Raw genomic sequence first — 22,351 nt, forward strand, 5'->3', positions numbered from 1 at the left:
TTTGTCAGAACCCGAATATAAAAAAACAGCCTAATTAATATTTCGTAAATAAATTAGCCAACCCAAGTTTTTACCCGGTAAATTTTAAATCTTCTGTCTTAATAGTAAGTCAGCCAGTCGGTAAATCACCAGACACATTGTCAGTCAGTGTCATTTGTCTGTTGGTGTCCAAATGTTTGACCGTTTGGCAGTTTGGTTTGTCAGAATTTATAATTTACAAGCATACTGACAAAATAAATGTATAATAAATTCTCATATTGTATTTAAATCTGTTAGAGATAAAATGGTAGCCTAGATTTGTAAATTAATTTATTGTTATTTAATTTGTGTAATAATTAAAAGATTTAATCAGTTTTTCTGATTGTTTTCTGTTGTTATTTATTAAGAAATGTTTCCATATCATTCACCTGTAAGACAAAACACAGGTTAGATAAATTTTTATTAAATTTTTGTCAAATCAACTTGACCACTTGTTTTTTTGTAAACAAATAATAAAGTGATTTATATTATTTTTGTTTTATATATTGTCATGTTTCGCACAATTTATAGGCAAATAATAATAAAAAACATAAGCTATGATCTTTTATATTTTTGGCAAGTCTTAACAATTAAAATTATAATTTAACTGTATATATATAGCAATAGTTTTATGTCTTAGGGATTTTTTATTAGATAAATTAGAATTAAAACTTTATTTTTCTATTCTCGAAAACTAAAAATGTATTAAAACATGAATTTTATGTTTTTATTTTTTAGGATTTAATGACAATTCTAACTCCCCACCAAAATCTTCGCGTGTTCCGATCTCGCTGCACGGATTATTTGGGGAAACACTGGGCATTGACGACCAATCAGTGACAAGCTTCTCACTTCAACAATCTCCACCATGTGGCAGTGCTGTATTCTCAAAAAGAACAAGTTCAAAATCACCTGTAAGTTAAATAACATTTATTTTAAAAAATACGGAAACATGTCATTTAAAAATATATACTTGAAAATTTGTTGATACTCTTATTTATAATCTAATGTAAATTTAGCCCTGTTTTGTTTATTTACAAAGTTAAGCTGTTTTAAACTGGTTTAATATACATAATGAGCCAGAAACATAGTAATAAAAGCACTTTTGTTTATTTTTAGATTTATTCTAACAGCAACAGCCAGTTTCAAACAGTCTTGCTGTCCGAACTAGCAGATATAACTCCACAGAATGGATTATTAGATTTTTCCTACCAGAGAAGTGCATTATGTTCATATATTTCACCCTATGATAACAGAAGGTGTACTTATTTGGCTATTGCTGCACCACCCAACACAGGAAAAAGGTTGGTTATGGTCTTGTGTATTTATAACCCCTTTTTTAAAGTCATATCATTGCCTCTAATGTTTGCAAATTTAGTTTTAAATTTATATTTATAGACCTAGATTTATTTTTTCAATTTTTTTTTATTTTATTTTATTATTAATTAAATAGTTATTTATTTTAATTTAGTTTTTGTGCGAAGCATTCGGAGTTTGCCAAACCGATCCTATATAATTCTGAAATTAATAATAATCCTACAATAAGGTAATACCCTAGTATAAAAAAGAGTTCAATATTATATAAGTGAAATTAAAAAGTTTGTAATTATGTAGCCTAAACACTAGGAATATTTTTTTGTCCATTGACAATTAAAAATAATTAATGCACATTTTTATATATTATATAAAAGTTATTGTAAATTATGAGGGCTTTTGTATATTATAATTTATTTAAGTTATTTTGTATTAAAATAATTTAAAAATTTTGCAGTTATCAACTTATAAAACCTCACCTAAATAACAACAACAAAATAAAAGATGAGGTTGAATTATCTAAAAATTACCAAGTAAAACAAGGTATTCTTCTTTTCATTTAAACTTTCCTACAATTAAAATCACTGTGATTAATTAGTCTTTAGTTTTAGGCTTAGTTACGCTACCCTGTTATTTATTTATATATTTTATATCAGACGTTATATTGTGTATTAAAATTTTATATTATTTTTTTCTAGATCTTAATAATCATGGAATTACTTTAAATACACTAAATTCAAGCACTAAAAAGTAAGTTTTAGATAAATGAGATAAAAATTAATATTTTTTTTTTAAATAATATATATATATAAAAAAAATTATATATTTTTTTTTTAATTTTTAGAGATCCGCAAAAATTTTTCAATGGTGACAATAATAAACTAGTGCCCCAAGTCACAAATGTTAGCCACAAGAAAACTAACAGAAATAAAAACATAGCAAAATCAACAACAAAAAACAACAGCACACTACAGAAAGTAAAGGATATTGCAGAACAACTAAATGGACAACATTCTAATGTTTTAGTAAATGAAATAGGTAGCAAAGAAAAAAAGGTAATTTATTATTTTTTTACATTGTATATATATAGTAACTTTACTATTTTTGTTTATATACAAACATATTTACTTTATGTTGTAAAACAACTGTTTATATATATTAAACCGATTTATTAAGTGTATTAATTTATTATATGAACTACTAATTTTTTTGTAAAATTGAGTTACTTAGCTTTAACTATGCTAATATTAAAATTGGCTAAATGATTTAATTTTTTGTGGTATGTATTCTTATGTTGATAGAGTAATACAATAGGTATGAGTGGATGTGTTTTTAATGTGTAATTCTAAGCTTATTATTTAAGCCTATATGTAAAAAAAATTCTCTATTATAAAATATTTTTTTAAAATTTATTAAAATTTTATTTTAGGTTTTAAGCAATGGTGGAATGGATGGCGACGTTCTTCAAGCTGTTGTCGATTTACTCAACAAAAATCATGACCAATTAACTTCTAAACAACAAATTGAACTTTTAAACTCACTTGGTGTCATGGTAACAACTGTAAACAACCCAAACGAATTAGTAAACGGAAACGCTTTTATGACGAATAAAAATAAAGGAATTAATTTTGGAAACTCTGGTATGTTTAACGCTTCTTTAAAAAACGAAAAGTTGCATAGCTCAGAAAAAAAATCGCACCCTAAAAAGAAAAGCAATTCTACGATGTCGCAAGATCTTTTAGTAAACTCAAAATTAACCCAACAAAATTTGCACAAGCGTAAATGTGATCCAACCGAAAATGTGTCTGGAAAAAAAATGAAAAAGACTGATATTCCTAATTCACTCAGCCACCTTACCTCCGTCGAGTTAAACAATCGGGTTTCTGAAACAATTGCTTCGATCGGCGGTTTTACATCAAATAAGACTGCATCAAATAAGACTCTTATCCCAGTAAAAAAAGTTGTAAAAACTTCTAGTCATTCCGCAAAAAAAGTGAACTTAACACCTACAGTTGACATTTTAATGAATTCTATTCCCAATATTAACAACTTAAAGATTGACACTTCCAAAAATGAAATCATGGAATTTGCAAATCACCTAATCGACCAGCAGCTTAATTCTAAGGGAATTTTTCCGATCAGACCATTTTGTAATGATGTCAATAGAAATGTATGCACTTGTAAAAATATTGATTATAAATTTGAAGTACCTAAATCAAAGCAGAGAAATAGTGTGAAACAATTAACAAGATTAAGTTTGGGTCGCAAATGCACAAACAAGAACTGCCAAAGCACTGGAAAATTCATGTTACCTACTAATTTCCCATTAAATTTTGATTTAATATCAAGAAAAACATTGAATGAGAATAAAAATTCTGCTACTGATAAAACGAACTGTACGAAATTTTGCAAGCTTTTAAAAAGTAGCAAAAAACTCTATAAGAACGTTTTAAAAACTGAAAAGCAATCATTGAAACTGTTAGTAAACGCTGTTAAATCGGACAGCAACGCAACAGCAGTTTTAATAAAACAAGTAGAGCCTACAAAAATATTGCTCAGCCGGCGTTCTCACTTTTTCCCAAAAACTTTAAAACAGTGCATGTTAAAAAACAAATCGGGTGAAAAATGTTGTAGGAAAATTGCACTGCCACTCTGTACTTATTGTCATGAACATATTCTACACTGTGATTATCAACAACTGTATAAATCTGGGCCTGATATGAAAGCAAGGGCTGATATCGTGCCTGAATATCCTGTGTTGAGGCCGCGTAAGAAAACCAAGGTACTTCCGTTAAGCAAGCGCAAAAAACGAAAAATAAAAAAGAATAAAATTATCGATAAAAATATGGTGGATGGTGAAAAAAGTTCCGCCGAAGCAGTGAATGTAACTGTTGAAGATGCGAAAGAAACAGGGCTTTTGGATGGCCATGATGTCTTGCTTTCTCAACCGATTAATTATACAAGTCCGGAGATGGAACATTATGATGAGAAATCATCGGTAATGAAATCAGAAGATGTATCGCTAACTGAAAATCTTAATATGTCAGATGAAAGTTTATCGATATTGGTTGACGAAGACAGTTCGTCCGCGCTCGAATCTTTTAGTCTAGATGGGACCCTACTTAACGAGGTTATGCCAGAGGTATTTCAAGAATTGGGTTTTTTAGGGGGTCAGGGGGGTAATAACCTTGACAGTGCCTATCTTTTGGGTAATTCCGAGTCCCTGGGTAAACTGTCCTTTGAAGAAATTACAGCAGATTCTTTGTTTTACCCAAATACTACTACACCTGAACTTTTGCAAGACAGTTTCTCTTCTGAAGATATTAGCAATTTGAATGGAGTGTTTCTTGATAAAAACCATAACGAAACTAATAAAAAACTACCCCGACCTAATGAAAATGAATTGTCCCAAAAGGAAAGCGAATTGTCAAAAACCTGGAATAATGAATATTCATTAGGTGGGTGGAACTAATCAATAATAATGATTTAATGTTAATACCTAAATAACATGCTATGATATTGATTGCTAGAGTTTTTTTTTTTAATTTAAAAAAATTTTGTTTAATGGTATATATATACACATAATAAAACTTACATAGTATAGATTCAATTAAGTGAAAAATAAAACCATTTGCAACCTGTTTTTACTAACTGAATTAAGATTTTAAATATAATAAATTTTTTACTTTTTTTTTGAATTTTTATTTTTTTTACTTAAATACTATTATGTATTCCTAGAATATTAATTTTTAGGGCATCTAATAATTTAAATACTTTTTTACCCAGAGTTTCAAGATAATAATCTTAACGAAAGTTCGTCTTTTGATTCGTCATTTGCTGATGATTTAAATGAAATCGAAGGAGTAATACAAAGTCTACAAGAAGAAACTGATAACAGAAGTTTATCGAAAATAAACGGAAACAATTTCGTCGAAATTAACTTAAATGGATATTCCGCAAATGCATTAGAAAATTCTCAAGCCACCACAACTAATTTAAATGGGATTTTCCCAAATTACAATATAAGTACCACTAATGTGTCAGAAAGATTGGTTAGTAATGGCAAAATATTACAATCCAATAGTGCTGCCAATACTTCGAGTTTATTATCTTCCAGAATATTGGAACAGACAAATGCAATAACTAATTGTAATGCTCAAGGTAATAACACAACATCTCAAAAATTTGTGACAGATATTCAAAACTCGAGTTTACCAAAAACGGCTTTGAAAAACAATTTAAAAGCTGGTGGTTCTGTTGCATTAACAACGGGACACAATAAGCGCAGTATAAACAAATCAATCCCACGAACTGTACAGCAGGTTTATGTTACAAATTCTTTGTTTACGAATATAAATACGAATAAAAATAACCTGATTTCAACACACACTACAGCAAAACCTGTTACGTCTACCATAAACCAAATGACGGCATCAAAAACTTCCACAAAATCAAACACAACGTTAAAAAAACAAGCTAGTAAAACGGTTTCGGTTACTTCAGGTGGTATTACTAAAAAAACGACAAAATATCATCGCAAACTAAATGGCAAAAATGCAAAATTACAAATGGATCAATTACTACCCACTCTCCACAAGCAAAATTTGGTCACAAAGTCAGAGAACAATCAAAATGTAGTAACACGCTTTCCAACGATAACAACAATATCACCGACTTTGAATAGTCGCATAAATGACAAAGTTTTAGGGTCAACAACCAGCATGAATGCTCAACTAAAAACTAATAATTCTGTCAAAATGCCAGGGTAAGTTCTAAACAAATCCTGTGTTTTTTTTTAATTAAAAAAATTGTTTTTATTCTAAAAAAATAGCTTGTATAAATATGTATTAGTTTCTGTATATAGGTAAAATGAAAATTGTGTTTTAATCAAATATTTAAGTTTCTTTTTGCGTTTTTATTATGTTTTAAAATTTTGTTTTAAATTTGGATTATTTACAAAAAAATTAATTAACTGCCCTTAATAAATCTTTCAGGTATGTGACTTCAGGTTCACATCAAAATATCACCCCAACTTTTCAACTACAGCCTGGTTTAATAAATGGAGGGATTATGTGTACTGGAAATAATGCTATGGTAATCTAAATATTTACTTTATTTTCTACAAACCTTTTAAGTGTGTTTGTTGAATTAGTGTTAACATATATATTTTGGAATAAGAAAATCTTTTAATATGTTTGTATTTTTCATACTTGTTTTTTAATGTTAGTGATTTAACCGGCAGTGTGGTGTAGTAAGTCAGAACACTTGCTACACCACATGAAATAGCGGGTTCGATCCCCACAGCTTCCATGCTGAAGCATTCCTAAGTAAGCACTATAAATGGTATGAAATCCTGTTGAGCCAGCACTTAATCAGCAGCATAAATATCAGGCAATTATATTGTATAAATCTATAATATCTTAAACTGCCAATAGCAACTTGAGACTGGGTCGGGGTAACTGATGTTACTCTATGTTTAGGTCGTGAAGTCAACCTTTTCACATTGAGGATAAAGATATATAAAAAAAGATAGATTATATTATAACTATAGTGTTTTTAGTCCTATTTTCTACTCATTTAGGCAAATAGAAACATGGTATTAATACCAGTAAACGCTGTTATGCGCCCAAATACTGACAATCAAAATAATCCGAACAATTCTGGGATGGGTTTAACGTTTGCAGTGCCAGCACAAAGCGGCTTTAATTCACAGATTGGTGCAGTGATAAGATGTTCTGCTATGCTGTCTAATGATAATCAGAAAATAATTGTTTTTAATGGAATGCCTCCGACGACAAGTAAGAATTATGTCAATTTTTTTGATATTTTAAAATTTTTTGTTTGGTGTTAATATCCTGTTTTTGTTTTAGATTTGGTTAATGTGATGTCGAGCTCAAATGTTTCAAATCAAAATATGAAACCAACTGTTACAGCTGGTAAGTAGAATAAATAAAAATTCCGATTATTGAAAAGATTCTTTCTACAGGTTAAAAAAATATATCCATTCAGAGTTTTTAGAATAATTTTTTTTGTCATCTCTTGTAGGTCAAACTGTAATGTTACCAACAACTAAGAAACCGATCAACAACAAACATCAGAGCATTGTAATTGCCCCTGCCTTAAGCCAGGTGGTAACCCCTACGCTACAGGACAAAAAACAAAATTATTCTTCCAAACCGAAACCACCCAATAATATCAACCGGCAGTCTTTAGTTATCCCTCCCACAGCAGCCACTATAACAAGTAACGCTACACTTCAATATCATGTGAAAAAAAAGAAAAAGACACCCGATAAAGTGACCTCGACTGATAATGGGGGTACAGTCCATTGGAACCCGGTCCCGCATGATCAAAAAGGCCCCATACCCCCAGTTCCCCGACCGAAGGAACACGGGACTGTCGGGGGGCAAACAGCAAATATGTTGTACTGTCGTCGTATTAGTCCGAGTTTAAATAACGTTAATTCACAGCATGTTATATTAGGTAGGTTAGGCTCATTAGGTCGAGTCGGCTTATCACATCTTAAAGTCACTGAAAAAGCTAATTTAAAATCGACGGTTAATCTAAAAAATAGTGTCTCTGTTAAAAAAGAAACGGCAAAAAAAAATCCTGGGAATCATGTTGGTTTTATTCCTCTACCACCCCCTAAAAAAGCAAACCCAACCACCTCTATTATCAAGCCTGTAATAACAGTTTCAAATACAACTAGTAATATTAATTCAACTAAAATCGCAGATATGCAACAAACGATAGAACCTGTTAAAGTACAAACTTCAAAGCATAACTGTAGAAAAACCGAACACACCACTACTTTAAAAGATCCAGATTTTGTTGAGGCCAAAAATTAATAAAATAAATTTAAAAAAAATCACAACAATATATTCCAATGAAAGTTTAAATTTACAGTAATTTATGAAAATCATGGTGTTACATCAGACCTACTTTCTTTTCCCTTTTTTATTTTTTTAATCAATGTTATAATTTTATATTGTGTTGATGCATTTTACAGTTTCAGTTAAATTAATGTTTAATTATTGTTTTTTTAGTAATTTAAATATATTTTTTAATTTAAAAAAATGCAAGATGTTAAGTTTGGTACTTAAATTAGGTATTTTGTAATATTTTTGGATCACGAAATATTTTGTTAATTTTTTGGTTTTGGACAAATTTCTGTTTAAAAATACACAATGTTGAAAGGTATTCTGTTGTTATTGAATCTAATTAAAATTAAAAATAATCTTCTAAAAGATATGAAAAAAATATTTTTAATTAAATTTTTTTAACCATAGAAAAAAGACTTGGATTTTTATTTAAAAAATTTGACTTAAAAATATCTAAAAAGACGGAAGACGTTTCTTACTAGTCGCATTCGGTTGGTCATTCTTAAAAGTTGGTCAAACTTTTGACAGAAGCATTAAAATTAAAATTTGGTAAATTATTACAACAGTAGGCACCATTAAATGGTTGGTAAAACCACAAAAAAACACCATAACAAGTAATTTATTTACAGTACTGGTCGCATTTGATTTGTCAGTTTCAGAGGTTGGTTAAAACTTTGGCCTTAATATTAAAGTTAAAGTTTGGTAGGCTAATAAAAACATGTAACACCATACCATTGTTGGTTTAACCACATATTAAAAACACAACCACAGACAATTTACATTTGTAACTGGTCGCAGTTTTACCATAATGAGTTATTCGAAAACATGTTGTCATCTGCGTTTGTTACAATAGACACGGTTCGGTGAATCGGCCAATAAGTTGAAACTATCCTCAATAATGACAGATTGGCTTAGGCCCTGTGATTATTTGTACTTCCAAATTCGCTTGTTATTTTTGCGTTTTGTAGTGGTTAGATCAGACTAAGGGCAGCAAGACATAGCGTCGTGTTGGTTTAGAACTAGAAAAGAATCTTTTATTACCGGGTCCGAAATAATTTCAGTTTTCTATGCTGAATAAGCGGATATGATCTTTTGTCTTGCTCTTGATTTGCTCTTTAAATAAAGAGAGATTCTTGCCCATTTAAATTAAAATATTACTCTTCCTATTTTTATAATATTACGAGTCTTTTGGTATTTATATTATATGGTAAAAATAGTCTCTTTTTACATTAAAACTAGAAATATATAGAAAAATTAATAATTATCAATATCACTCTCTTTAACATCACAAACAAAATAATTTTTACTTAATTATTTTTTTTGTTAATTAACAATCATGTTATATTTTATTCTTATTACTTGAACTATTTTCTTACATTTTTTTCGACCTTGGAAAGAAAATTAAATTTCAATTTTTAAAGTGAACGTGAATGACAATAAAAATACGCCTTTAAACACACACATGATTGTTGTTAAGTCAACAATGTTAAAGCGAGCATTATAGCTTACCTTGTATTGTTGTTTAATTTATTAGGCAACTGAATTCACGTTACTGGGTGCGTGCGCATGGACGGTAGTAACGCAATCATATGGAAACTTTGGAATTTTTCCTGAATTTTAAGTTAGCTGCCTTGACAGAATTTATATAGATTTAATTTTGTTAATGTTTTAGAAATTGTATTATAAACAGGCTTAATTAAAAAAGTGTAAAAAGGACTACAGAAAATTATATTTGACTTATTACAAGATTTGGCCTACAGAAACATGTATTTTTAGAATTTGACTTATTACTAGAAAAATTTCAATTAAAGTAAATTTCAACACCGCTTTTCAACCGAAAAAGGTACAAAATATTGATTAATTTAAACATCAATATTAAAATATGTAAAAAATGTACCAACCAATATTCTGAATAGTATTGATTTATAGCATTTGGTTTTGTCATATTTAACCTATAGACGTACGATTTAATATTATTTTAAATGTAATATGCTGATTGGTCTACGTCGGATGCCAATTTTGTGTGAATCAGTAGCGTCAAGTAGAAGTCCTTGAGCCAGGAGTGCGCTACCAAAAAGAAACTTATAGCGAAAATAAAAATCAAGCCTTAAGGGCCGTACAGCCAAAGTTGCATAGAATTGTTATATGGGGGCGACTATATGCGACAGAGTGCCATTGTCCGCAGAATAACAAACTCTAGGGCAAAAATGCCTGCGAATAAGATCGATAATTTTAGCGAGTTTTGGTGTTAGTATACCCTATCATTTAAAGCCACTTTTATGACATTTTCTCAGGCCTGGAATTACGTTAAGAATTTCGAAGATGATTTAGAAACCTTATTGTATGAAACCTATAATTTATATCTACTTGTTTACGAAGTTTAGTAGTAGTTCCAAATATATATTCAGGTTCAGTATAAAATGGTAAATTCTATAAGCAGTTTCATTGTACAATGCGAAAGGTTAAATGGTAGTCTTGAATTTGGAAAATGATGAATTATTTATTTTCTAAGGTTAAATTATTTTTATAAGCGTACAAACAGGCGAAAATTACACTTTCTGACAAAATAGCAAGGTTGCTAAGGATACTTTTGTTGTATTTGTTGGTTACAAAAATCTGTTATTTGCTCAAAGATGTAGAAAAAAGGATTAAAATTTATTTTTGTTTGTCAGTAACATAAAAACATATTCCATGCCTAAATAATTAAAGAAGAATTTACTAATATTTATCATATTCAGATTCAGAATAAGGATCGTTGCTATCGCTTACCTAAGTTTTGAATAAATAATTAACCAATTTTATTGCATGTTGTAAATTATATCTTACCAAGGTTAAGGAAAATTAAGAAAAACACGATTTATTGATTTTAAAAATTACATCATATGTGGATATTATAATTTTTCGGACAGATGAAGCTATCTAGCACCTTGCCGGATAAAATCACTTCCAAGTTACCAATGGGATCTTTGTATAAAGATCTATTAGCATACGGAAAAGGTTTACCAAGGCATGAGCAACCTACAAATGGGTACGACTTTATATTCAGCAACACACTTCGTGCGCATGGTAAATATAGAATAAATAAATTAAATTTGGCTTAAATTTTAATGTAATTGCCTCAATTATTGCCACATATTAAACTGATTAATAGTACTATTTATGTGGTCGAGGTGGCGCTATAAGTTTATTAAACCACATAGAAACTTCAGAACGTATCCTAGTGATGCTATGCAGCAAGAACTTTTGTAAAACGTAATTTGCTAATTAACATAGTTTTAGTTCAATCATTTTACGTTTTAGCAAAATTAAAATGAGATTAAGTTTTTTGATTGTTAAAATAATGCTTATGTACTCAAGTTATATATAACAGTTTAACTTTTTACGTTAGCTGACAAGACTGCTAGATATAGTCAGATAGTTTAGCTTATATTTGGCGTAAGGCAGTAAGGTTATAAACAAGATATTCGTCACTATCTTTAATAAATAATCATTTGTCTGAAAATGTTTTTATTTAGAATCCTAAAAATAAATATGCCAAAGTTAGGTTAATTTTTGCCACAGATATCTGTGGAATTATTTAGGAAAAAATTGCACACAAAATATTTTAAATGTACAATATTTATTTTTGGTTTTATTAAACTATGCATAGTAAGTGAATTATTTATATTTTTTAATAATTTTTTACTAACATTTTTTGATAATTTGGTTTAATAGTAAATTATTACTGTTTTTAAAATTTAAATTTGTTTAAAATATTTTTTTAAAGTTTTTTGTAATGAAAGTCTGAAAGTAAATAATTTTATTTAATATCAGTTAATCGAATAGTGTTTAGTACAGAATTATTGTACCACAGTTTTATATTCAGATTGTTTATAAAGTTACTATTAGAAAGATACTATGAACAAACAACTACTAACTCTTATGAAATAGAAAAAGGAATAGTAATGAACTTTAGTGGAAGATTAAGAGTTGATATTAAAAAAACAGAACAGGGTAAATATAGTGTATAAGCAGCAACATAAAGTAGCATATTTCTATAATTTAAGTAGCCTATAAGAAAAGGAAAATATAAAAAAATGATAAATATAGGCTATATGATTTTATGGTCAAATGGAGTTATATTTTTTTTTGCAAATTTAAATTATTGTAAATATTAAATCAGATTGGCAGTAGTAGATAAACACTTATCAATACTACCCTTTAAGTTGAGTCAATAACGCCCTGACAATATGCGTCAAGACTTAATCTTATGTGGTCACACTTTGCCATTAAATGCTCTAAGGCAAAGTGATTAATTGTCAAAGTCGTAAGATTAACTTTTTCTCTGTTTTCTTAGAATACCGGATCCTCGGTAAGAAGGGAGAAGGAACTTTTTCTGAAGTGCTTAAGTGTCAGCACATTAAAGATGGCACATATTATGCTTGTAAGAAAATGAAGCAACATTATGATGGGTAATAAGACGTTATTGTTGTTTTTTCGGAAGGGTTACTAAATTAGAAATTTTTAGCTTTTTAATTTGATGTTGTTTGGTAAAAATTTAGATACAAGTAAAGTGACCCTAAAGTATAAAAGTTTTTATGTACCTTTAAACTTCTTTGTATACCGGAATACTTTTACATGTTTACTAATTTAAAATGCCACTACTAGACTTTTTTACATATTTAATAAATATTTATTAAAGTTTTTGGACAAAAATAGGCCCAGTTTAGTATAACACTGGTATTTATCCAATAGTTAAAATAAAATGGATTACAAAATATTACTAATGTAAAACAATTTTTTGTTGAAATTTCGCTCAAGAGATACTTAAAACTATTATAAAATTCTGATAATTATCATTAAGTAGCAACATATATTTGTTGTGTAGAGTTATTGATTAATAATGAAGAGTGTATAAGTGTCAGGGACTTTATATCATAAGTTATCAATGAATAATGCCATTATAAATCCATTAATTTTAAGTTCTAAAACAAGATTATTAAATTTTTTTGTCTTGGTGACAGTTCATTTATAATTTTGTTATTTATATAAACAGTCATTTTAATTTTATATATTATTGCACGAAATTGTATTATGATGATGTCTTTGTTAGGCTTAGCCCTTTATCTGATATGTTATTTTTTATTAAAATCATGTTGTTTAAAATTTTCTCCTTTCAAAAGTGGTGTTTGGTTCAAAATAGCATGTTTTAAAACTTTATACAAACTGAATAGCCCATAATTTCAAGTTTAATTATATATATAATAAAGGTTTAAATATTGCTACATAATAAACACATCAAAATTGGGTTTTACTAGTTTTTATTATTATAAACAAATTTTATTTTATTTTTATTTTTTTTTTTCAAAAATTCATAAAAAAAATTTTTATTTTTTTTTACTTTCCAGGGTGGACCAAGTAAATAACCTGAGAGAAATTCAAGCAATGCGAAGACTCAATCCTCACGCTAACATAATTGGCTTACATGAAATCATATAGTAAGCTATGTGTTATATATACCCTTGTTCAATGCATGACCGATAATCACTTTTTACTAAGCATTGTATAGCATTAAAAATACAGTTTTTTTTCAAAATTACATAACAGTTTTTTTTAAATTTTTTTTAGTGACAAGAAAACAGGCACCGTGGCTTTAATATGCGAATTAATGGACATGAATATTTATGAGTTAATTAGAGGTTGGTTCTAGTGGTATTTATCCTAAAAATTACCTAAAAAATTTACCAATCTTTTTACTGATTTTAATTTATAACAACAATTAAAAAAGATTAATTGTTTTGTCTGTGTGATAAAGTTCTTTATACAACATAAGCCCTTAAACTTGATGTTAAAAATGAAAATTAAATATATAAATAATAAATCACAGCCTGTCATAAGCTAGTAATGGGGCACCAAAACGTGCTCTTTAAACCAATTGTTCTGACGTGGGTTACTTATTATTATACCTGGTTCCAATGCCTTGTTGCTATTGTCATACTGTCATGTCTCTATTTGTTTAATAAGGTCGGTAAATTTATTACACAGCTTAGAAAATAATGTCCTCAAACCTGTTGACCTTTCACGTTTTTGAAGTTTTTTAATATTTATGGATAATTTTTTATTTTTAATTTTCTCGATTAGATTTTAAATGGGTATTTGTGATCTTTGGGGTATTTTTTATAACTTTTGGTTAATTTTTATATTTTTAAATTTTAGAAAATTATTTTTTTTAAATGTGATTTTTTTGAATTTTGACACAGTCTATTTTTATTTCTTAACTTCTTGTTAACAAGAATTAACATTCGACTTTCTAATAATTATTATGGGCTAAAAGACAGCGCTATTATGTTCCAAGTTAGTCTATTGTTTCACCTATCCGGGCATTTAAATCATTGTTTGGTGTTTGTTACTCCTTATTCAACCCAGTTTAGTTTTTATTTTGTATTTCTTTAACCTGTTGAATACCCGCCCCTATCATGCTTTATGTAATACTATACCGGCTTTAAAACTTTATTGTGTTTCCGTGTTACTGTTTTGTAAGGCTAGGTTACAGTGCCAAGCTTTTTTTAATACCTTTATTCTTCTAGGACTTTGAATTTTTTTTAGGCACGTAAAAACAAAAAAAATCTAAAACCTAAACAATTATTTTTTAGGTTTTTATTTTTAATAAATCGATTTTAATATTCCTTGTAACTTATGCAGTATTTTTAATTAGTATTTTTTTATTCTTAGGACGAAGGCATTATTTGCCAGAGCCAAAAGTGAAAAGTTACATGTATCAACTACTTAAATCATTAGATCACATGCACAGGTATGCAACTAAGTTCACCCTTTTTTAAACTTTACAATACATTAGTGGTTTGGCACTGCAGTAATCATGTAGTACTGTGACATATGACCACAGTTATTTAAATTTGGTTATGCTCTGTGGGTAATTTTTAGGGGGTTAAAACAGTTTGTTAATAATATATCTTATTACATTTTTTTTTAAAGTTAATAAAATTCAAATTATTTTTATAATGTCAGTTTTCTAACTTTTAATTTTTTTTTTAAATGATTTTCTTTTTTCTGTTTTTTAGATGTGGTATATTTCACAGAGACGTCAAACCTGAAAATATTTTAATAAGGGTAAGTAAAATTTGAAAACACAAGACAAAAAGAAAATACAGAAAATAAATCATTGGACTAAAAAAAATTGCTAATGGCCCAAAAATTTTAATGTGTCATTTAATACAGAAATATGTCATTTTATAGTAACTAAACTAAATGCTTTTTCATTATAAAAAAATTCTTGTTAGACATTTTTGTTGAAAAAATGTATAATATACTTTGATTCTGTAATAAGAGTAAATATTGTAATATGTTTTATGTAAATATATATTTTATTTTGAAACTGAAAATTTAATAACTGTCCAATTGCTTTAGTTACTTACAATTGCTTTAAAAAAACAGGCATCACATTGTTTTACAATTTTTGTTATATGCTTTTTAATACAACTTTTAAACATAATTTATCTAAAAAATTTACAAAAAATAGATATTTCTGTTATTTTCAAGACAATATAAAAACTGGATGACAATGTGTTAAATTTTTCGTAATCTGATTTTTAAACCTTTACGCTTAAAATGTCACAAAAAGCGCTTAAAATGTCACAAAAAAAATTTACCCAGAGTGTCTATTTTTTTAGGAAGATGTGCTGAAACTAGCTGACTTCGGTTCATGCCGCAGTGTTTACAGCAAGCAGCCCTACACAGAGTACATAAGTACTCGCTGGTACCGAGCTCCTGAGTGCCTCCTCACTGATGGTTATTATACTTACAGGATGGACTTGTGGAGTGTCGGTTGTGTGTTTTTTGAAGTGATGAGGTAAAAACAACAACTATTTTCGTGTTTTTGTTTGTGTTATGGATTTGTGGGTTCTGATATCTGTAGTACTCTTTTTTGTTGTGTCTTTTATGTTTTAAATACCAAACATAAATATTTGACTATTTTTGGATTGTGTTTATTTATATAATTTTAACTTTAACAATCTTTTTTTGCTAGTTCTATAGTTATCCTTATAGGTAATATCTTGTGCCGGACAAAAAGTTATTTTTAGATAAACCCATTTTTTAAACAGACTGTTTATAAATATCATAAAAAATTTATTAAGTTTATGCTTTTGTCAATATAACTAAAAAAAAAGTATTAAAATTTTAAAGTAGTAATAAATAAATTTAATGCAAAATTATGTCAATTGTATAATTCTACCGATTTTGTTTTATATATTTTATTTGATTTTTAAAATTATATTTTTTATGTTTTAGTTTGCATCCACTTTTTCCTGGTGCAAATGAGGTTGATCAAATCTCGAAAATTCATGATGTTTTGGGAACACCTGACGCTACTATACTCAATAAAATGAAACAGTATGTTATCTTTTTATATATTTTTTCAAGAATCTTTTTGTATAATATTACTAATTTGGTTTTGTTATATTTATTTTTATGTATCATAGACTTGGACTAAAAATTTTTTTATTTATTTTGTCTCAATAAAATATATATGATACTTTAAATGACCCATTTTTAAAATTGAGCTTGGTTGTAGGTGTTTTAAAAGTTTATTACTTTATTATGTTTCTTAAAAAAGAATTTTATCTACTTTTTTATACCAAATGAGGTCTTGAGTTTGATTCCCACTGCTGTCATGCTGTAGCCTCTTGGGTAAGGCATTAAAAATGTTATAAATCTCTGCAGAGCCAACACATAATCAGCAGCTTTTAATTATTGGAAAACTATTATCTATATTATTCCAAACTGCCAAAGGCAACCTGGGACTGGGTGGGGTAACTCATGTTACTCTATGTTTAGGTCGTAAAGTCGACCTTTCCACATTAAGAATAAATAAATATAAAAACATTGTTCATTTGCTAAACATATAATCCATTTTAAGTAGACCCTCAAGTTTTATACTTGTATTTTTATATTCTTAGTCGAAATCGTGGAATTAATTTTGATTTTCCAACCAAAAAAGGAACTGGTATAGAAAAGTTGTTACCCCATGCATCACAACAGTGTATTGAACTCATCTATAAAATGTGTACTTATGATCCAGATGAAAGAATAACAGCAAAACAGGCATTACGACATCCTTATTTTAGGGACCTCAGGTATGGGAAATCTTGTAAAATTGTATCAAAAATTTTTTTTTTTTTTTTTATAACTGAAAATTTGCGAAATAATGTAAATGAAAAAATTTTTAAACGATTTGAAATCTAAATTAAATTTCCTACTGGATTTATTTATTAAAAATTAATTTTTCATTTCTTTATTTGATGATTAATATTTATTTACTGAAAATTTGAGGACCTTTTTACGTTTTAGCGGTTTTACCATCTGTGCTTTAAACCCTTTAAATTTATTCCCAATCCACAAAATACGTCTATTCTATTTGTTCAGTGGTAAAATCCCCCTTAATCTTAAATTGAAGAGGCCACTCAGTTGGATAGATCAAATGGTTTATATACTCGGGCTTATAATTCCCATATTATTACCTCGAAATTTTTTGTTGTGGATCATTTTTCAATTATAGGCAAAATCAAACACGTCTTTTTTTGCCATATAAAAAGGGCTGTACCTAGTTGAACTATGTTAGTAATTTGCAAAATTGTTCTGTACGTTAGTTTCTTGAAATATAGACCAACAGATTTTGAAAAATAGGTTTATGTTTTTAAGCTTTATAGCAAAAATGTAAGAATACTTTAATTTTTTTTTACTTTTTGTGCAAATGAGTCAATAGGCTACTGAAAAGGCTGGGTTTTTTTAATTAATGACCTCATTGTTAAATATACAGTAGCAAGAAATTCCTAAAATCAGAAATAGTAAAAATAAATAAAAATTTAATTGTAAAATAAATATTTTTTTGACTGATGACTAAAGTCAATATTTAAAAAAGTTTTTTTTTCACACTTAACTTAATTATAATTATACCTTAACAAGAAAACATCAGAAGGTTTTCCTTTTTAAATTTTTCATATATATTGTTTTTTATAATCTTACAAAAAAAAATTTATAGTCTTACAAAAAAAAATTTATAGTCTTACAAAAAAAAATTTATAGTCTTACAAAAAAAAATCCGCCATTTGTGGTGCACAGGTAAATTATCACGAACAAATATTAGTCAAGAATTGCAACCATATAAGACAATAAAAAATCTCGACCGAAGGGCGGTCTATTGACTAGTTTTTGTAGCTAATGTTGCCCCCAAAATTACAAAAATTTTTTGAAAATTTATTTTTAATTTTTAACCCAACTTTTCTTTTTTATAGGGAAGCGGACAAAAGGGCGCAAGAAGCTCAACAGATGTCTCGTTACAATGAAACAAGCTCCAATAAAGGGGGACCTGGTTCAAATGCTGGGGACGTCCCATTATGGAGACAAAACCAAATCCAAAAGAAGCGGGTAAGGAAAAATTTGCAAAAATAAAAAAATTTAATAAATTTTATCTTTTATTTTTTAATATATATATTTCATCAAAATGATTTGATTTTAAATATATAATGGTATATTTTTAGAAGTAATTATTTTTAAAGATTGAGTTACTTGTTTATGCCTTATGTAAGTTCTCTGCCCTACCCTATTTTAAAGTGTTAAATTACTTGTTTCGAGGTATTTATAACTTTTGGATAATAAGTATTATGTGGTATGTAGAAAAGTCTTTTTAAAGACAAAAAAGTCTTTTTAAAGACAAAAAATTTCGCCGGTACATAATAATCAAAAATCATTTGTATAAAGTTGTCAAAAAAAGCTCTCTAGTTTATATGGTTATTATTTTCAAGATTGCGTCTTCACACAGTAGTTCGACCGGTAATTGGCTGGAAAGAGCAAGGAGGAGTGAGGAGAAGGGTGAAGAGCAAATAGAGAAGAGTGAGAAAAAGAGGAAAACCTCAGTGATATGGCATGAACGAGGAAAAATATCAGACCTTAAATTACCAAAAGACAAAAAAGTTAAATTTTTGTCACAAGACCCTAAAAAAGAACCCAGGGTAGCAATGTGTGGGGCAATAGGTGGGGTATTTGAATCCAACCAAGACCTCCCCAGTTTAGCTAACGAGATTTTGCAGCCCCCGAAAAGTGTAATGAAAGTAGAAAAACAGAAGTCTGTGGGTAGCAAGGAAAGTATAAAGAAAAGTAGTACCGACAAGTTAACTAAGACCAAGACTAGGGATGTTATAAAAAAGCTAACTTTACATCTGCCGAGTATTACAAAAAAAGGAATAACAGTATTAAATCAGGTGACTGGTATATATATAAGCTTGGAAGTCAAATAAAGGTCTTATTTTATCAGTTTTACACAAAATCCTCAATATTTTGATAGAAATTTTATGCAGCTAGGTAATAGACTAAAATATTAAGTAGTGCAAAATATTTTATTATTTCAAAATTTTTAAAAATAAAATATTTTTTTAGCGTCGACAACGTCGCCTCGTCGAACATCATCACAACCATCAACCACTTGGTGGTACAGGAAGCCATGTGGGTGGAGCGGGCAACAACACCGGAACCCTACCCCACCTCGTTCCTGTCAATGGGACCTCGATCCATGGGTCAACAAATTTGGGTGGAGGGACCAAATATGGGTCAACCACCCTGCCTAAAGTGCACTTACCCCACCACCATCATCACCACCAGGGGAATTCCCTGTTACCCGGTATTTTGAAGACAAACATGTTGCAGCCTAAGTCCCTCCACAAGTCCAAAATCAAGGTGAGCTTTTACAATATTTTTAAAATTTTTAATTTATTTTTTGGGTGTGAATAATTTAATATGCCAACATTTTTAAAGCTTAACATTTCAGATAATAAGAATTAATTGTTTTTTCTTTAAATTTGCAATGTTTATTTTTATCATTTTTTTTTAGTTTTTTGTTTGAATTTCTTACAAATAATTATTTTTCATTAGCTTCTAATTTTTCTTGTTTATTTTATATTTGCAGCCTGACCCACCGTCAAAGAATATGTACGGACATTACCAACTGCCCTCGATCAATCGGCATATTTACCATCATTAAACTTTTACTTACTGTCCTTTCAACGCACTGTGAATGCCTCAAAATATTACTGAATCGATCAAAAATACCTGTTTAGTACTTCAGCAAACCCAAAGGAAAGTACAGATTTTTTTCAGTGGTTTTTAGATAGGCATATGACACTTTATTTTTTGTGAGCATGTTGGGTGCTGATCCTGTTCTGTTTTTTCCTTTTTTGAACCTGGTTTTTGTATTTCTAGTGCAAGAATGAAAAAATATTTATTTTTTTGGTTGTATGCATTGGCTACACTTTTAATTGCACATTTCACTTGTTTTTTTATTTGTTCTAACTTGTGTTTAACATCTTTAAGTGACATTGTTTAGATTGTTTTTTATACTTCTTCACGTTTATAATTTTTGTACTAAATTTGGTTATTTTGCACAATCAAATAAAAAATTTAAAGTCAAATTTTATAAAATAACCTAATTTTTACTTGGACTCTTTTATTATTTATTCACTATTTTTTATCGAAACTTTTATCCAAAAATTATACTTGCTTATATTTTTATTAATTGTTCTATTTTTGTAGCTACCAGTTCTAAATAGGCTTAATTTATTTATCAATGGCCTTGCATTACTTTTACTGCATTTTTTTAGTAGCCAAATTTATGAATTTTCTTGTCTTATCGATTTCCATGACAAGAAAAATTATTTCTAGAAAATTATAGTTTTGTTCTTTTTTACATCAGAACTAACTTATCTTTTTTATTTTTAAATTATAATAACGTAATCTGCCAGTTTAATAGATCTAGAAATATTTTTTTGCTTAAAATATACCTAAATTTTTAAACAAACTTAAGCATTTAATTTTTGTTAAACTTTTTCGTAACCATTTTAATTTTGCACATCACACATAGCCACCACTCAACGGCAAAACTTAACAACATTTTTCTGTTCATTTGGCACTTGTTTTACAGATGTATGTGAATGTGGCCTTAAGCTTTAACACTATGTTGAATCACTGTGCAAAAAAACTAAACTGTGTGTTGTTGTTTTTTTTTCGTTTTTTTTGTGATCTTTTGTGATTGATCTTTTTACAGTTTAAAAATATACGTTCACATTCAACTTTTTTTTTTTGATACGAATGATTTTTATATTTAACTTAAGGCCCAATAACAAATTTTAATACAAATAGGATAAAAAGCTTTGTAACTTTAACGTAGATGAAAAAGGCGTTAAATGGAATGATAAGGGTGATAACACAAAATCTCGTACATTACACGAGAAAAATAATAAACACGCATGTTATACCACAACTAGCGCTCATAAAGCTTGCACAAGTTGACTATATTAAAATCAAAAACAATATTTTAAATGATTACATTTTTTTGAAAAAGCAAAACTGTAAGCGTTGAGGCTCGTTCACACGGCGTACGCAACGTAACGTAGTGTAAGATTTCGCAACCATTTAAAATGAACAGAGTGGTTCACCCGTACGGAAGTTTGCGTAAGTTACGTAAGATTTCGTAAAGTTTTGTAGCCGAAGCGAAATTTACACAAGATTTCGTAAGCGGTATACTTTTACTAGATATTTTGTATTTGTTAATCCCTAGAACTCGTAAAGTTACGTAACGAAACGCAGCGCAACGCAACGTTACCTTGTCGTGTGAACAGGCCTTTATGTTTAAATCCTGATTATTAATTTACCAATACATTTTAAAATATAAGTTAATTATATTTAGGTGTGGTGAATTTGACTGATTTACAAATACTTGAACCAAGTTGATGACCATAATGATAACTAACCGAATGAAACTGTTATTTTCTTAATGTACTTGCAGGGACGTGCTTAAAAAATTATGAAATCTTAAAACTAAAAATTTTATTATACGCGCATTGGCCTAACTAACATTCAAGATAAAACATTTTGCAAAAATTTTCAGTAAAACAAAAGTTTCAGCAAATTTTTATTCTGGGTTTAATTAGGTCACGTGATATTTTTGGCCAATGCTATTGCATATAAATTTTTTGAAAAAAATAAATAACTTTAAATCGAAAAATAATTGTTCTGTTAGAACCGCACAGGTCCAATTAACGTGTTCACAAAAAAATTTTCAACAATAAAAATATTCCTAAAAATTATGATAA

At 28.5% G+C, this 22,351-nt stretch overlaps 2 protein-coding genes across 3 annotated transcripts; both read left to right on the plus strand.

The window, feature by feature from the left end:
• The first annotated feature begins 286 nt into the window (after positions 1–286).
• LOC145741551 (uncharacterized) lies at positions 287–8,532 on the plus strand. Its single transcript, XM_082559152.1, has 13 exons — positions 287–425; positions 757–932; positions 1,138–1,322; positions 1,490–1,564; positions 1,790–1,875; positions 2,031–2,082; positions 2,177–2,387; positions 2,762–4,790; positions 5,119–6,097; positions 6,327–6,426; positions 6,914–7,130; positions 7,203–7,268; positions 7,378–8,532. The coding sequence occupies exons 1-13, from the start codon at positions 389–391 to the stop codon at positions 8,178–8,180; spliced, it is 5,016 nt and encodes a 1,671-aa protein (XP_082415278.1). The 5' UTR covers positions 287–388; the 3' UTR covers positions 8,181–8,532.
• Positions 8,533–11,069: 2,537 nt separating this feature from the next.
• LOC145744100 (MAPK/MAK/MRK overlapping kinase-like) lies at positions 11,070–21,334 on the plus strand. Of its 2 annotated transcripts, none has more exons than XM_082562202.1 (12): positions 11,070–11,279; positions 12,550–12,664; positions 13,601–13,690; positions 13,821–13,891; positions 14,925–15,003; positions 15,272–15,320; positions 15,881–16,059; positions 16,500–16,601; positions 17,168–17,344; positions 18,503–18,635; positions 19,644–19,940; positions 20,170–21,334. In XM_082562202.1, the coding sequence occupies exons 1-12, from the start codon at positions 11,123–11,125 to the stop codon at positions 20,242–20,244; spliced, it is 1,524 nt and encodes a 507-aa protein (XP_082418328.1). In that variant the 5' UTR covers positions 11,070–11,122; the 3' UTR covers positions 20,245–21,334. The 2 variants fall into 2 exon arrangements, with proteins under 2 accessions (XP_082418328.1, XP_082418329.1); XM_082562203.1 differs by lacking the exon at positions 11,070–11,279 and adding an exon at positions 11,727–11,861.
• The last annotated feature ends 1,017 nt before the right edge of the window (positions 21,335–22,351 follow it).

This window comes from Corella eumyota, chromosome 2 (genome assembly GCF_963082875.1).
Source record: "Corella eumyota chromosome 2, kaCorEumy4.1, whole genome shotgun sequence".
In the NCBI taxonomy this organism is placed as follows: Eukaryota; Metazoa; Chordata; class Ascidiacea; order Phlebobranchia; family Corellidae; genus Corella; species Corella eumyota.

Excerpts from the sequence above, each read along its gene's own strand:
- LOC145741551 (XM_082559152.1), top strand. The coding sequence starts at position 389 with ATGTTTCCATATCATTCACCTGTAAGACAAAACACAG. Across the intron at positions 6,098-6,326 it reads AATTCTGTCAAAATGCCAGG|GTATGTGACTTCAGGTTCAC; the intron begins GTAAGTTCTAAA and ends TAAATCTTTCAG. Across the intron at positions 7,269-7,377 it reads GAAACCAACTGTTACAGCTG|GTCAAACTGTAATGTTACCA; the intron begins GTAAGTAGAATA and ends CATCTCTTGTAG.
- LOC145744100 (XM_082562202.1), top strand. The coding sequence starts at position 11,123 with ATGAAGCTATCTAGCACCTTGCCGGATAAAATCACTTCCAAGTTACCA. Across the intron at positions 12,665-13,600 it reads ATGAAGCAACATTATGATGG|GGTGGACCAAGTAAATAACC; the intron begins GTAATAAGACGT and ends TTTACTTTCCAG. Across the intron at positions 13,691-13,820 it reads GGCTTACATGAAATCATATA|TGACAAGAAAACAGGCACCG; the intron begins GTAAGCTATGTG and ends AATTTTTTTTAG.